At 38.9% G+C, this 14,732-nt stretch overlaps 1 protein-coding gene across 1 annotated transcript in view; it reads left to right on the top strand.

The window, feature by feature from the left end:
- JAG2 (jagged canonical Notch ligand 2) overlaps positions 1-10,904 on the top strand; it is a 72,497-nt gene extending 61,593 nt beyond the window's left edge. Inside the window, exons 20-25 of the mRNA XM_068947300.1 lie at positions 1,481-1,594; positions 1,770-1,885; positions 3,653-3,898; positions 4,331-4,462; positions 5,506-5,662; positions 8,599-10,904. Of these exons, the coding sequence (XP_068803401.1) occupies positions 1,481-1,594; positions 1,770-1,885; positions 3,653-3,898; positions 4,331-4,462; positions 5,506-5,662; positions 8,599-9,071 (1,238 nt within the window). The 3' untranslated portion in view covers positions 9,072-10,904. The remainder of the gene's footprint in view (positions 1-1,480; positions 1,595-1,769; positions 1,886-3,652; positions 3,899-4,330; positions 4,463-5,505; positions 5,663-8,598) is intronic.
- Positions 10,905-14,732: the final 3,828 nt, after the last annotated feature.

Below are 14,732 nucleotides of genomic sequence, written 5' to 3'. Positions count from 1 at the left end.
TTTTGGGTTTGTTTTAGAGGTTTTTTTTTTTCCTGTTTGTGATGGAACATTACTCTGTCTGTTTGAATATGATGTACTCCATTTTTACACAGCTTGTCTACCTCTTTGGTAGATCAGACCAAGATTTTTGTGGCCTCAGGGCTGCTGGGCCTGGTCCTTCAACTCCAGCGATAGTGTTGTGCTTTTAGGTTGAGATGCCATGCTTGTTCTGACGGACAAAAAATGAGCTGACACCACCAGTCAGATGTTGACCATAGTACTTACAGCAGTGGCTTTGGTTTAATCATCTCTGGATATTGAGCCAGGGATTAGTCAGCCATGTATGTTAAACCAGCATGACTTGAAGAGAGGAGGAAGGAGTAATTAAACCCTGTAGTAGCTTAGATACTTCTCTGTTTGCATAAAACTTCATCTGAAAGTGCTTTTGAAAGAAGATAGAACAGAACCAAAAGCTCTTCCACATCCATTTGGCTGATATATATATATATATATATATATATTTTTTTTTTTTTTTTTTTTTTTTTTTTTTTTGGTCAACCAAGAGCCAGCATTTAAACAGTCTCTTTTTGAGAGGCTGGGGTGGGTGTTGGTTTTCAGTGCAGGGAAACCTTTCTAAAGATGTTTTGGGAGAGGACAGTTATGGTTGGAAAGGAAATAGTAGCTGAAGCTCACAGCTTGGCAGGTTGGTTTGTTGCATGTATTGGTAGACTGTTACATAAATTAGTGTTGACCGCTTTCCCAAGATGATAAATAACACTTCACTGTGCACGTGCACTAGATTATCATCATGGACTAGATGATCTCTAGAGGGTCCTTTCCAACCTCAGCCATTCTGTAATCTCAGTGCACACTGCTTTTTTGTCTTTTTTGGTGAATTTCTCTGGCTAAGCTTCTAAACCTTTTAAGGTTGTTTTTTTTTTTAAAGAGGCTTTTGTGCTGAGTCTATATGTACTAAATGGAATCTGCTCACTCATTGCAACTCATTAAGAGAAGTTGCATTGAATATCTGTAACAGATTAAACTATGCTCTTCCCCTTCCTTATGGTGGGTTATACTGCAGTGGAAGTCTTTTTTGGAGTAATGCTAAATCAGTTCATTGCTCAGTACTTGCACCATGATAACTTTCACAAGGAATGTGCTTTTCTAAGAAGCTTAAACAGTTGAGATCAGGACTGAAGTCCCACATCCTGTTTTAGCACTGGCTGAATGTGGAGAAGACATTAGCACCTTAAGCTGACCAATACCTCTGCTCTGTGAGTCAGCATAACTGCTTCTTTGATCGACAGAACTTCAATTAGGGTGCAGTTATGAGAAAACTGTTAGAGGCTGCTGCTGAAGTGGTAGTACCACCTAGTAAGGAGATTAATACTGAAGCCAAACTCTTGCATGTCAGGGGATTAAATATTGCATCTCAATAAATGTCTAAGTACAAGCCATGTTCTATATCTCTGCCATTGAGTTTAACCTATTTTCTGTCTAGATATTGACGAATGCCAGTCTTCCCCTTGTGGATATGGTGCCACTTGTATAGATGAAATAAATGGATACCGATGCACTTGTCCCCCTGGAAGAGTTGGTCCTAGGTGCCAAGAAGGTATTTCTATATTTCCTATTGACCTTTACCCCAAAAAACAGTTGGGTACAGTGTAGCCAGTATAGAGCTGACATACAGGAGTCTGTGTACAGAACAGTAAGCTGTAGTCTTCTAAGCTTGTGTAGCTTCAGTAACCCTAAAAGGTGAAATGTCTGCATGTGTTTTTTTTTCTTAGTGATTGGAATTGGAAAGCCTTGCTGGCTTAAAGGAATGACCTTTCCTCATGGCAGCAGGTGGGATCAAGAATGCAACAACTGCCACTGTTTGGATGGCCGTATTGACTGCACCAAGGTAGGCGTTTTGACCAATTTTTCTTAATACTTCTGTCTGAAACATGGTTCTTCATGCACAAGTTTCTTTGCTTCTCTTCCTTCTATAGTTTTGCATAGGTCACCCTCAAACTGCCTTTTCCTTTTTGTTTTCTTTCTTTTTTTTTTTGTTTTTAAAGAGGAAGTCACTGGACCTGGACTTTAAAAAAAAAAAAAAAAAAAAAAATTTACAGAATTATCTATATAATAAGCTAATGCTCTGCTCTCTACCTTCTAGAACAAGCTGTTTAGAAGCAGAGAGGCACTTTTTTACAGAAAAGTAAATATGAATTGGAATGGAGTAATGACCATTGAAAGGATAAATAAATCATTCTAGCAGTTTTACAAACAGAGTTTTAGGGCTTCTAATTCTGTGGAACGCTAATTTCAAGGTAAAAGACATGTAGGAAGAAAACACTGTTTCTTCAATTGGCAATACTTGCCTTTTTGTGTTGTCCTTCAGTAGGTTTATGAATTGACAATTGCAGCCTTTGTATATGCAATATGGAATATGTGCTGGTGGTTGTGATTTAGGAAATGTAAGACTAGCATAAATGCAGCTTGAGTAAGTTAGTGTATTGTGTTCTAAGCCTTTCAGTCCCTGCTGTGATGAGGCTTTTGTATATAGCATTTCTTAGTGGGTTTGTGGCACCTGTGCAGCTTAATGTCACAGCTGGAGAGAGACAAAAAAAGTCACTGCTGCTCACAAGTTGTAGGGGATGTGGGTGGTTTTAGATGAGCGCTAATAACACTTTGTGCCACCCTGTAGTCTGCGACATGCCTCATTGGAAGCACTAATTTAAAAGCCTCTGGCTCTCACTCTCTAACCTGCATGGCACTTTGTTTAGCTAGGTGTGTCCCGTAGGCAAAGAAAGAACTGAATCTTACACTCAGATAGGCTATTTTGAGATTCCTTATAGTATTGTGAATTTGAAGTTTGAGATGCCTTTATCTTTTTCAAAGGTAACAGAACATGACAGTAGCTGGAATCTCAGAAATGTAGCCTCTATGATTGTAAAAGGGGGACTAGGGATGTGTACAGGGAGGTAATCAGAAGTGGTGCTGTAAATGCAGCTTATCACAGTGTATGGTGTTTGGTTTTTCTGTACACAACAGAACAAATATACTTTCTTACTGACAGTGGTGCTTTAAGAAATCCATATTTTTCCTGAACTAATGCCTCTATATAGAATCTACAGAGGTGCGTCGTGAAATGGAGCTGTGTTTGGAAGCTTGCTGTACCTCAGTAACTTTGGGGGTATTGGTATACTATTTTCTTTTGGAAGCAAGTGTGGTTGAGGTGATGGTGCTTGTCACTTACGTGTCGCTCTTAACATCCTCAGCGTTCTGTGGCAAGGAGCTTTAGCACATCTCAGTATAAATATCTAAGGGAAATGAATCATTGTGGAGGAGTTTCTCTTTTTAGCTTATAAAAGAAGCCTAAATGACTATCTTAAAATAGGTGTTTGAATTTCTTTATAGCTCAAAGTTAGGTGGGATGAATGTGTTAAGCCCTTCAGGCAGTATCTCCTGTCACCGGTGTCTTGGGTAATCTGTGCTCGGTTTAATTTTTGTCAGCACAAATGTCCTCGTTTTGAAAAAGAGCAACTCCTGCTACTAAAACGACAGTGCTGTAGAAACATGTGTGTTTTGCAATAAGTCGATCATGAATCTCTTGCGTGAATTGCTTGTTTTGATTTGATGCATAAAAGCAATTACCTGTAACAGTATTTTATTCCTTAATTTCTAGGTGTGGTGTGGGAAAAAGCCTTGTCTGTTACAGAAACACTGGGATAATGCAAATAACCAGTGTCCCATGGGTCAAGAATGCCAGGAGAAGTATATGAAGTGTTTTCAGCCCCCATGCACTGACTGGGGAGAATGCAGTGCCTCTGAACCTCTGCCTGCCAATATCAAGTGTCTGCCTAATTCTGGATACTTGGACAATGACTGTGCTAGAATTACTTTAATTTTTAATGGAGACAAAGTCCCTCAGGTGAGAACAGAGATATTAATGCAGTATGGCAATATATGTTGGGATATATTCCATGTTAGGGTATGGAAGATTAATACTTCTAACAGTGACTCCTTGTTGTGCCAACAACTTGCAAAATTTATTGTTAGACTCCTGCCACTGTAAGTTGCCCTTTGTCTAAAGGGCAAGGCAAAGCTAAGATTTATATGGAATTTTGGTTTTTTTCAACTCTTATGTTTATAACTGAATTATGTCTTACAGTTCAGGATGCTCTTGGGATTGTGCTACTGTAGCTGTTCAAACTATTATTTGATTCTAAACCTTGTTCCTCTCTTGCTGCCCTCTTTGCCCTTTTTATCAGGTTTCAGTAGCTGCAAAAATCTAAAAGAATATAGCTTTAGATACTATTTTTGACTTGAACTAAAGTCATGCAATTTCCCTTGCTTCTAACAGGGCACTACAACTGAAAATATTTGCTCTGAAATTCGATATTTACCAGCTACTAGAACTGTTTCTAGGGACAGAACTTTGATAATATTATGTGACCTATCATACTCCACAGAGAATGCAGTGGAAGTTGCTATTGTAAGTATGAGATTTGTACTAATACGTATAGAAAAATGTTTTCCTGTTGTTTTGAGCATGGGAAGAGGTTGTTTAAGCTTGTTTCACTTTAATGCCGAAACTGTATTGCAGTTTGACTGCAAAGTGGTTTTTTTTTTTTTTTTTAATCTCATGGAATTTCGTAGGTCACTAGATAGCTTTGTGAACTATGAGTTTTACTAATGACCAAAGGCTACTGCCATCTTACTGACAAATCACTTCAAAGACTGATTTAGTCCAAATTAGTGAGCAGGTGCCTATCTGTTCTCTTAGAAACCTTGGGCTGTTGATCTTTTCAGTGTAGAGATGAGCCTGCGAGTGGTTGGATTGGATCTTGCCAGTGTAAAGAAGCTTGGCTGCTATGCATCCACTGTGGCTGCTTTAGGATGTTTAGTAAACAAACAAAAGTGTAAGTGGGAAGTTGAAGAAGGTTCAAGTCAGATGAAAGTAACTGTTGCCTTATGAAGCTAAACACTTGCTTTAGAGGCATTGATAGGTCAGTCAGTCGATGCTTGTGAATTGCTTGATTTTCAAGCAAAGAGCTAACTTTCATGGTAAAATGTTTATCTAGGCAGAAGCTGGACTGTCTCTGCTTACTGGTACTGTACAGAACTTGCTGAGCCATGATACAAGGAGCAGAGCGTATGATTTAAAGATAGCAGTTAATAGTCCAAGCTTGTATCTAGCTAATCTGCATGTCTTGAAGTGCTTCAAACTATAACTAAGTTTAGCTTGAGAGTGTAAGTAACATGGAAGTCAGCTCCCTCTTTGAGGTATGCTACATTAGTAAGTAGGCCTGTTGCCCACTGGCATAAGTCTGGCATAAGTCTGACACTGTATGTGCAGTGCAGACCAAGTTAGCCATGCTATTGCCGCAATAAATTTTTAGCGTTCTGTTTGTAACTACTATCAGGTAAACTCAACCTGCAGAGCTTAGTTAAGATGCAGCTGGATTTCAAAAGTAGAATTCCACAGTGAGGTGATGGCAATAATTCTTTTTTTCCTCTTCCCTCCATTCCGTTTAGTCTTTTGTCCCACATCAAGATGAACAAGATAATAGTCTCATACAGAGTGCTGCTAATACGATAGTAAATGCAATCACCAAGCGGCAAAACAGCACTGTCATGTTGGCAGTAACTGAAGTCAAAGTAGAGACCATAGTTGTTGGGAATTCGTCATCAGGTAAGGTTCCCAATGCATTCATTCTCTGTTTTTAAGCATACGCTGTGCCCTTACTGTCAGTCTCTTGTCTTTCTTAACATGTCTTGCTGTGAAAGTCGTAGATCAGGTTGTTACTTCTAACTCTTTAATTGCTATCTCTAACTGAACAGAAAGTGGCTTAAAAGCAAGAACCTGTGCTTGTGTGCTAGTTTTAAATGTAAATATCATTCCTAACATAATAGCTACCCTCTGCCACTGTTTTGACTCTGATTTCCAACCATGTTCTCCAGTCTTAAGCATACCTTTCACCAATTACAGTGTTCCTTTCATTAATGCATTGCTCATATCCTTTCCTATTCTCTCCCATTAACTTTACTCAAGCCCTAGTCCTTGACACTGCTGAAGACGTGATAGGGGAGGAGGCAGACACATAGCGTGACACCTAGTCTCTTTTGAAGTGTGTGTGCGCTATTTACCTTAACAGGAGTTAAAGGTGTCTGATATCTTCTGAAATTTGGCCACGATGAGATCACTTTTCTCTCTTTCCACAAGTTTCTCACTAGTGCACAGCTGGCTTAACTATAATGTGTATTCCGCTTAGTGAGAGGGTATGCTGTGACTGAAGAGACCTTTATCTCTGAATATGGTATCTCCAAGACATACGCCAGAATGAACAGTTGGAAGATTTTGCGTGCTTATATTCCTTGCTTGTTGTCTGGCTGGGAGAGGCAGGAGGAGGTCTTGTGGATGACCCCTGGTAGGCTCCAGTTCAAATAAGAAGCCCTAGAGTGGAAGTCTTATAATGGTAGGAGACTTTCAAACTTTTTTGCCCGACCTCCCCAGCGTAACCTTCTGGAAGGTCTTCCACCCATAGTCCAAGCAATGAGTGAGTTGCCTGGTTCTACTTCCCTTGCCTTTCACTTCTAGGGAATGCCTTTAATCTATTAAAGCCTTGGCGAATAAACTGTTTCCTCAGCTCCCCTGAGAAAGGAGTGCACCAGCTTTTTTTCTTTTATTGAACACAAATTGCATAGATGATAAAGAGTTGAGCCAACATTGACTGACTTCAACCTTTCTTCTTTCTGGCTTTGCATTAAATCCTGGGAGAAGAGGAATGGGATTACTTTGCTTCCCGCCTCAGTAACACTCCAAAAGACCCTCTCTAAGGAGGTGAAAAGACTATTGATCATTTTGTGGCATTAGCTATGAGAGGTATTTTAAGACTTCTTTCAGTATGGATGCCCAGCATTGAGCATATGCTCCTGGTTTCTTAACTGGAGTCATTATGAAAGAAGTAAACTGTAATGTGGATTTTGATGATCTTTGGTTTCTTTTATTTTTAGCCTTTTTCTCTCAAATGTAACACAAAATGTTGGTGCAACCCCCTGCATTTGTGGTGAGAATCTGAATCAGATTTCTCTGGGATGGTCAAGTCCCTAGAGAGAGATGACTTCATTTAGGTCCCAAATGAAGAATGTTTTTTTTTTTCTCTCTCAAAACTAGAAGAAACTGAAGAAGTGTTTAAATGGCTAATTCCTTGTATAAGAATCTTGAAAACACAAATAAATAATGGATGTGGTTGCTATGAGAATGCAAATTTTGTATCCTAATCTTAGAGAGCTGGTATGAAAAGCTGCTCTTCCATTAAAGTATTTTTTTCCCCAAAATTCATAGTTTAATATGAGACACTTCCTGAAGAATGAGGAGAGGCTAGCATACATTTCTGAGAGTACTGTGCTTCCCCAGACTGCTAACATACAATTTTAGATTCCTTAAGGCCAGGCATGTTCCCAGTTGATTCAACCTCCTTTACCAGAAGGAACTGTTTGAGACTCTGTTAGATGCTATGTACATGAAACTTTCACACAAGAATATGTTCAGAAGGCACTTCAAGGTTGGAATGAATCACCAAGGTGCTGAAGCAATTGCAGTCATTTTTGTGCAGCAGGTTATTTTGTAAGCAGTTGACTTAAAGGTGCAGAGGGAATTTACGTTTGGATTAGAGGTTCGAGTGGCAGGTTGACAGCATGTGTCTGCAGAACTTTGAGCAATCCTCTTTGTCCCTGCAAAAAGCAAGGCATCTCGTGTTTTATTTCCTCTTGCCATGAAGGATTTCAAAGAGTAGAAGAATGGCCTATTTTTCTGTTCTAGCAGTAGAGCCGTTGCAAAAAATAGAAATCTAGGTTGGTGTGACTGGGAAGCACTAGTGGGGCTTGTGTGATAGAGAAGTGTGGAGAAAAGCAGTTGCCTCAGCTCCTTTTGTTTTTTTTCATTTAGCAGTGGAGATTAGTATAGCTACTGACAGAATTCTAGTATACCAAATAATTTAGCCCAAGAAATTAAACTAAGAATTTTACTCTGAAGTAAAACTGGAAAATCTTAGAGTGCTTATTTAGTGTGGTTAAGTATCACAATATTCATACTAAAAAACAGTTAGGGTAAAATGGTATATAAATGTCTGGACTTGACAGAAAAGGATTTTTCTGTCTGATAGTAAATGCAGCACGCGTTTCTGATGCAGATACCAGTACTTCAGAGGGATAGTAGTCATTCCAGCCTGCCTCCTACAAGGATGAGGGGTTTGGTTTGTTTGTTTTTGAAGAGTAATTATGGAGGTTTTGTGGGGCAGCTTGACTTAAGTGCTTCAGAAAGAGATGTCGTTTATATAATCAGTTTCTCCATTGGGGGGGGGAATAAATTATTGCAGATGTAGTGTTTTCCGTGCTTAATGATGGGGGGAGGAAAATGCTAACTTAGCTTAAAATAGTAAAAAGTATTTCTAGACTAGTGCACTGCAATAACACTGTGTAGCAATGATGTTTTCTTTATTTTCTTTTCCCCTAAAAATCCTTTCAGGGTTAACCTAAACTTACACGTGGATACTATTCTTGCAGCTGTCTAGTGCTATATATCTAGTTCGATTAATGCAATAATTTGTTTTTTTGTTTGGCCTCTAGATTATTTGGTTCCAATTCTTTGTGCGGTGTTCAGCATTGTGTGGCTGACTTGTATAATCATCTGTGTGTGGTGGACTCGGAAGAGAAGAAAAGAGAGAGAGAGAAGTCGTCCTCCTAGAGAAGAGGGTGCCAATAACCAGTGGGCGCCTTTAAATCCCATAAGAAATCCTATAGACAGATCTTACAGTAACAAAGACATTCGTTATGAATGCAAAAATTTCATAGCTCCTCAAAAAAGAACTTGTGATGCAGTAGAGGAGTATGTAGAGTATGAGGAAGAGGAGGATGAAGATGAGGAAAGAGATGAGGAAATGGACAAATTCCTCTCTCACAAACTTGCAAAGCCTTTGCCAACGAAGGCACCTGACACATCAGAGAGCAGTCCAGTAAAGAAATCCCATCAAATAGGCAAAATGGACAACAGATCTGTAAAAAATGTGAATGCTTCAAACTTTGAAGGCAGTAGAGACTAATCCGTGTTTGGAATGTAGGCACACTGTGCCTACCCTTACTGGGGAGGGGGAAAATTGACATCTCCACTTTGCATCAAGGACTAAAAATATCTGGAGTCAAATGTTCATAGTTTCTTTATTTTGCGTAAAAAAAATTAAATAAAAATAATAATAAATAAAATTTATTTTGTTTCTTTAGCCTTGTATAAATTATTCAATGACTGTCAGATGAAAAATGAGTAATCTTTGATAGTTGCTATTTTTGTAAAGTTTACTTATAATACACCCGCTATGTGGCAGAGGAGAGGTATTTTCAATATGTGTAAAGTTTATTACAAAAGACTGTACACTGTTTACAGAATGTATTTCTTTTTATTACTTGCTCTAATTTAATGGTGGCTTTAAAACCTCCTGGTTGAGGAAATTGTGTGAACTTTAAGCTGTTTTCTTGACTTTGAATCTATTAATGGCAGCTCACTGCACTTGTTACGTTAGTAGCTTCTGTAAGATTTTTTTCCAAATTTGCCTTACACACTTTGTAATAGGAACAAAAAATTATAGAGATCTTTCAACTGTGGTTTAAAAGTGGCCTTTTTATTTCTGTTTTAATTACTTTAGAATTGCAGTATTGAAGCATGTGACAAGTGCCTTGAGATTAAACTTTTTCTATAGCAACTGTCAAAGACTGCCATATCAAAATAGTTAAATTGTGAGAACTCTAGGTTCCCCAACTGACACAGTTTATTTTCTAATAGTGAAAGTGCTTTTTTGTAAATATGTACATATTAAATGAATCACTCTGTATATTTGATTTAATAACTTAAATATTTTGGTCTTTTTTTTTTTTTTTACATGTCATTCCTTTTAATTTATGTTGTAGAAAAGGAGGTTTTATGGCAGTTTATAAGACTTTTTTGGTATTATGTCCAGATTAGAGAATGATGTTAATACAATCAATGTTAGGAATCTGTTGGTCATTTGTATTTACATAGGAACATAACCACTTACATGTAAATAGATCCAGAAATGTTTGTTTATCCCCATGTTCAGCCCATCTCAAGAACACTAACGGGTGCATCTACTGTACAGTACCAACATAGCAAGGCATTGTTTTTTTCTTTTGTGAATATGTTAATTACATGTGGTATTACTTTTTTGCGTTTAAATACAGGCCTAATGAAGGGAACAATATTTTCCTTGATCTTGTTTCTGTTGTGCTTTATTCATCTTTCGCTCTAAAGGGGAAGGGGGGGGGGGGGGGAAGGCTGGCAAGCTGAGAAAATGGGAGTACCTCATTAGAAATGATTACTTGTAATGGAAGATGGAAGACTTAAGGGTTTTTTTGGTTTTGTTCTATTACTGCTGTTGACTGGGCAAACTAAGTTTATTTTAATTGCTGAAGAAGCATAACGCTACATACACCTAGTTAACACTACCAGTGAGAAGAGTGGATGTTTATTTGAGAGCATAAACTTTGGCCCATGAACAATGTAAACATGAATGTTTTGAAACCAGTTATTTTATACATGAACACAGGAATTGCTTTGCAAGATCTTCTGTTTTAGTACATTTTTGTTTGACATGTTCTTAAACTTTCAGAAAAAACTATTTATTAAAGCATTTTATAATGATGTTTGTTGTAACTTTTTTACTTGTGCTAAATATTCAAAACTTATTTTGATAACCTGGTTAGGAGTTAGTTTAGAAAAGGGTACTATCCTTCTCATGTTCCCCAGTATAATCCTAAGTATTTAAACCAAAAACACTTTTTTTTCCTGCTATTCTTGTAACTTTTTGTACTGTAATGCTGCTGTCTTCCATAATCTAATAAAATGATTCCCTCATTGTGTGTAAGATACTTCAGACTGTGTCTGTTTTCTAAGTACCTGAAGATCTGATAAGATGAGCCAAGAGGAGCAAGGAGTGAAAGTCCCGATTTAAGTACGCAGTGCTTCCTGTAAGCATAGCTCATGGCCTTCATCTACGTGTCAGTGCTTCTTGAGCCAACTTAGCAGCGTTGTCCTTCGCCAGCTTTAGTGCGCTTTTAACTGAGTGAACGCAGTATCCCGCATACAGTCTAGAGGCGTGGAAGCCTCCAGTACTTAAACGGGGAGTCTCTCTGCCCTACCTCTCTTGCGCAGCACAAGGGCTATTTTTAGCTGACAATTATTGACAGTGTGTAGTATGTGCTGTTTTTGAAATGGCTTTCATCCCAGCTGTTGAGCAGTGGCTTGTCTAGCCGTATCATTTTGCTTCCTTGAGTGATAAGAGGGTGGTGGCAAGCTCAAAGGGGTTCCGAGTACTCTTGCCAAATTGAGCTGGGTTTTGCTTTTTTAAAGTACTCTCTCCTTCTTTCTGGCACCATTTGGGCCTTATACTTGTCACTTGATATGCTCCAGTTTCAGTTTAGGATGTCTATACCTATTTCTTTTGGTGACTGATGTGGCTCTTTTATGGAATATTTTCTGTAGTAAAAGGTGAGCACTTCTGTAAAGTAATACGGAACACGAGAGTTTAATTTTTCTAGCAGCTACCAAAAACTAAAGCAGAATCCTAGAGGCTGGCAGCCAGAATTTCTATTCCAGTCCTTGTACAGTTAGTGCATTATCATTTTCCTTGGGGTATTAGCTTGTCTCTATCTCGATAAGTAAGAGCTGTTTCCAAGTCAGCAATAGAATTTGATTTTTGGGAACTATCTTTGATTTGTATTTCAAATATCCATGTTTCTGCCCTTGAAGAAAGGCTCATGGGGGGTGGGAAAATCCAAAGCTAAGGCAAGAAACCAGCACTTTTTAAAAGACAGCTTTCTGAAATCAACTCCATGGTGCTATGGAAAAGCCTGTTGGCTGTTACTAACTCCTCAGCAACAGCAGGAGTAATGGTAGTCATTTAAGACAGTGTCAGGATAAAAATGATATTCTTTTTATAAGATTACTCTCCCAGCCTGGAGTGTTTGTGAGTACCGGCTGCAGAAAGGAATTTCTGGTAGTTGCCACATACCTCAAAATATAGATATGAGAGGGTGCTTCTTGGTGGAGGTTTTGCATAAATGCAAATAACGTAGTGGGTGTTCCTGCTGTATGAAAAAAGGAGAAAAAGTATTTAATGAGGCTGGCTCGGTAGGCTTGAGGACATTAGTTTTGCTTCAAATAACTGAAATAGTATGCAAAGTCAGTGGGTAACAATTTGATGTTAGTACCTGCAGTTAGCTTGTCACCTAATGTTCTAAACAAAAAGGGTCAATGTGTTTCTCCATGTGGTGTTTGTAGATGGCTGATGTGGCCCTCACAAAAGCGTGTAGCCAAATACTTTGGCATAGAGCATAGCTGGCCCTGTCAAAGACCTGCTCCTGTGTGGATTCATGACAAAATTCCTCTCCTTAACCAGCCTGAATAAGGTGTACTTGACAGTGCTGTTCACCCACCAAAACCAAAAGAATTATTCTGTGCTACCTTCCTGTGGTGACCAGGCCAAGTTATGTAAACTGGGATATATGGAATAAGATGATCAAAAGAGAGAAGGGCAGGAGGAACAGAAACTAAAATTTTCTTCGACTTACACAGTTAACTCTGATCTTTTAAATATAAATCTTATTTCTATGCTGCTTTTACGCATGCATCTATCTCCCCTTTATCTGCTCCTTATTCGGTAGTTTTGTTTTCTTCTGACTTCTTTACGTGAAATGTTGAATTCATACACATCCAGCTTCTTGCTGGTGCAGATATTTGTGTATGTGCTAAGCGTAACATTTACTTTCTGTAGCGTAGCTGTTAAAAGAACTACGTCACGAGGAAAACTTGCATTGCCTGAGCTTAACTCACTCTCCTAAGAGTGCTTGGAAGGAGAGCTTAATAAGTGGGAGTTGTCTTTGGGATTTTCTGAGAAGCATAAATGAATAGTTCTGAGGTCATTTTTCTGCACCAGTGCTCTTTTTAAGGTGCTGCGCTAACCTGAAACACTTGGTGAGCTTGACTCTTTTGGCCATTTGCTGTTGTCTGTTTTGTTCTCTGGCAGACCAGGTAATTAGTCCTCTTGAGATCAAACTGTGCTTGGATAGAAAATTCATACTGCAAAGTAACTCTACCCAGAAGTTAAAGGGTGTTTCTATAAACTGCCTCAAAAGCTGCAGAGGACATCAGTTGTGACACTGGTTGTGAGGCTGCTTGGACAGCAAGGGAATACGGGTAGCGTGGCATTAACTTGGACAGGAATTCGGATTGGTCCCGTTTGGTTTCCCAGACATGCATGCAGTCATTGATAATCCACCAGCAATCAAGAGCATAGCCCTTGGCATGCTACCAGAGAGCAGATGAGCCCGAAGAACAACTTTCGGGCACAGCGGTCTGACAGTAGCCTGTGAACCTTCCCAGGGAGCTAGGCCTTCTAATGGAAGGCCTTCTAATTGTGACCGTCTTAGATTTATTTTGGGAGAGGAGGATAGTGGTTTGCTTCACTTTTTCTCCATTCTCAGCAGCAGTGTGATGGGAGTGAGTCATTCGCAGTAGGAATCTCCGACTTCCCTTGTGTAGTGCTGCAACCTAGACCCGTTCTAACTAGCCTCTAGTCCTTATTTTATCACAGATCTAGAAATAAAGAACAGGCTCGTAAAACAGCAAAGGAACAAAGGGTCACCTTGGGAATGAGAAGTGACTAAAGCCTTTCCACGTTCATCCATTTTATAGAAATAGCGTGCCATAAGAATGGGTGCTATAAAGAAGGTATTTTTTTCTTTTGCTTTTTGCAAGTGATTTCTTTCAGTATAACAGGGACTTCAAGTGCAAGAATCTATTGTTTCCCTCTCTTGCCCTTCGAACTCACTTATTTTGACATAACAATCATAAGTTTATGAATGAAAATATCATAGGTAATTATCTTAAATAGGATGACCTTTTCTGCAAGCCTCGCTAAGTTTCATGGCCCAACAGGTCAGCTCCTCCCTGGTGGAGGATGAGTGTATTACAATCTGAATTTTTTTACGTGAATCTCCTTTTTACGTTGTATACACTGGTTCTGAGACAAGAAGACACAGACACTACGCAGGCTTGTGCCTGTATTCATAGCACTAAGTCTATCTTACAAATAATATTAGTCAGACTCAGCAGAGCTCCAACTCTCCTGCTGCTTGCAATGGGGGCAGGGAGAGAGGCCTCACAGTAACAACTCAGGATATTTGTGGAGACTTGGCAGAATTTGCACAAGGCCTGTAATTTCCCAGATGATTGACCAATGCTATCTGATGCCTCCTGAAGCCAATAACAAGTTCCACAGTTCATACTGACAATGTGTTCCTACAGCTGTGAAGGGTACAGCACATCCTTCTCAAAAAGTACTTTGCAATACCTTTATGAAAGAAATGTGTAAGTCAGCTAGCTTGAGTGAAAAATGATCTGGTGTTTTATGAGATCAAGTGACAAACTTTTTAGTTTTTTTTTTTTTCTCTACAGTGATCTTAAAATAATTGCTTCAAAGTTTTCTTGATGGGAAGAAAATCATGGAAACTTTAAGTAGGCCGAGTTCAGAAGGCCTTATATTTTTGTTCATGTTAGTGATATCCTCTCCATATTATTCTTTGTAACCACAGAGACACGAAGAATGATGTTTGCTTTTCTGAAAGCCAAACTAAGCTTTCAAGTGCAGGGTAAGGCAGAACAATCGTTTCACAGGTGTAACTATGAAAATCCT

Source organism: Struthio camelus, chromosome 5 (genome assembly GCF_040807025.1).
Source record: "Struthio camelus isolate bStrCam1 chromosome 5, bStrCam1.hap1, whole genome shotgun sequence".
Taxonomy (NCBI): domain Eukaryota; kingdom Metazoa; phylum Chordata; class Aves; order Struthioniformes; family Struthionidae; genus Struthio; species Struthio camelus.
This window is presented reverse-complemented; position numbering and strand designations above follow the sequence as displayed.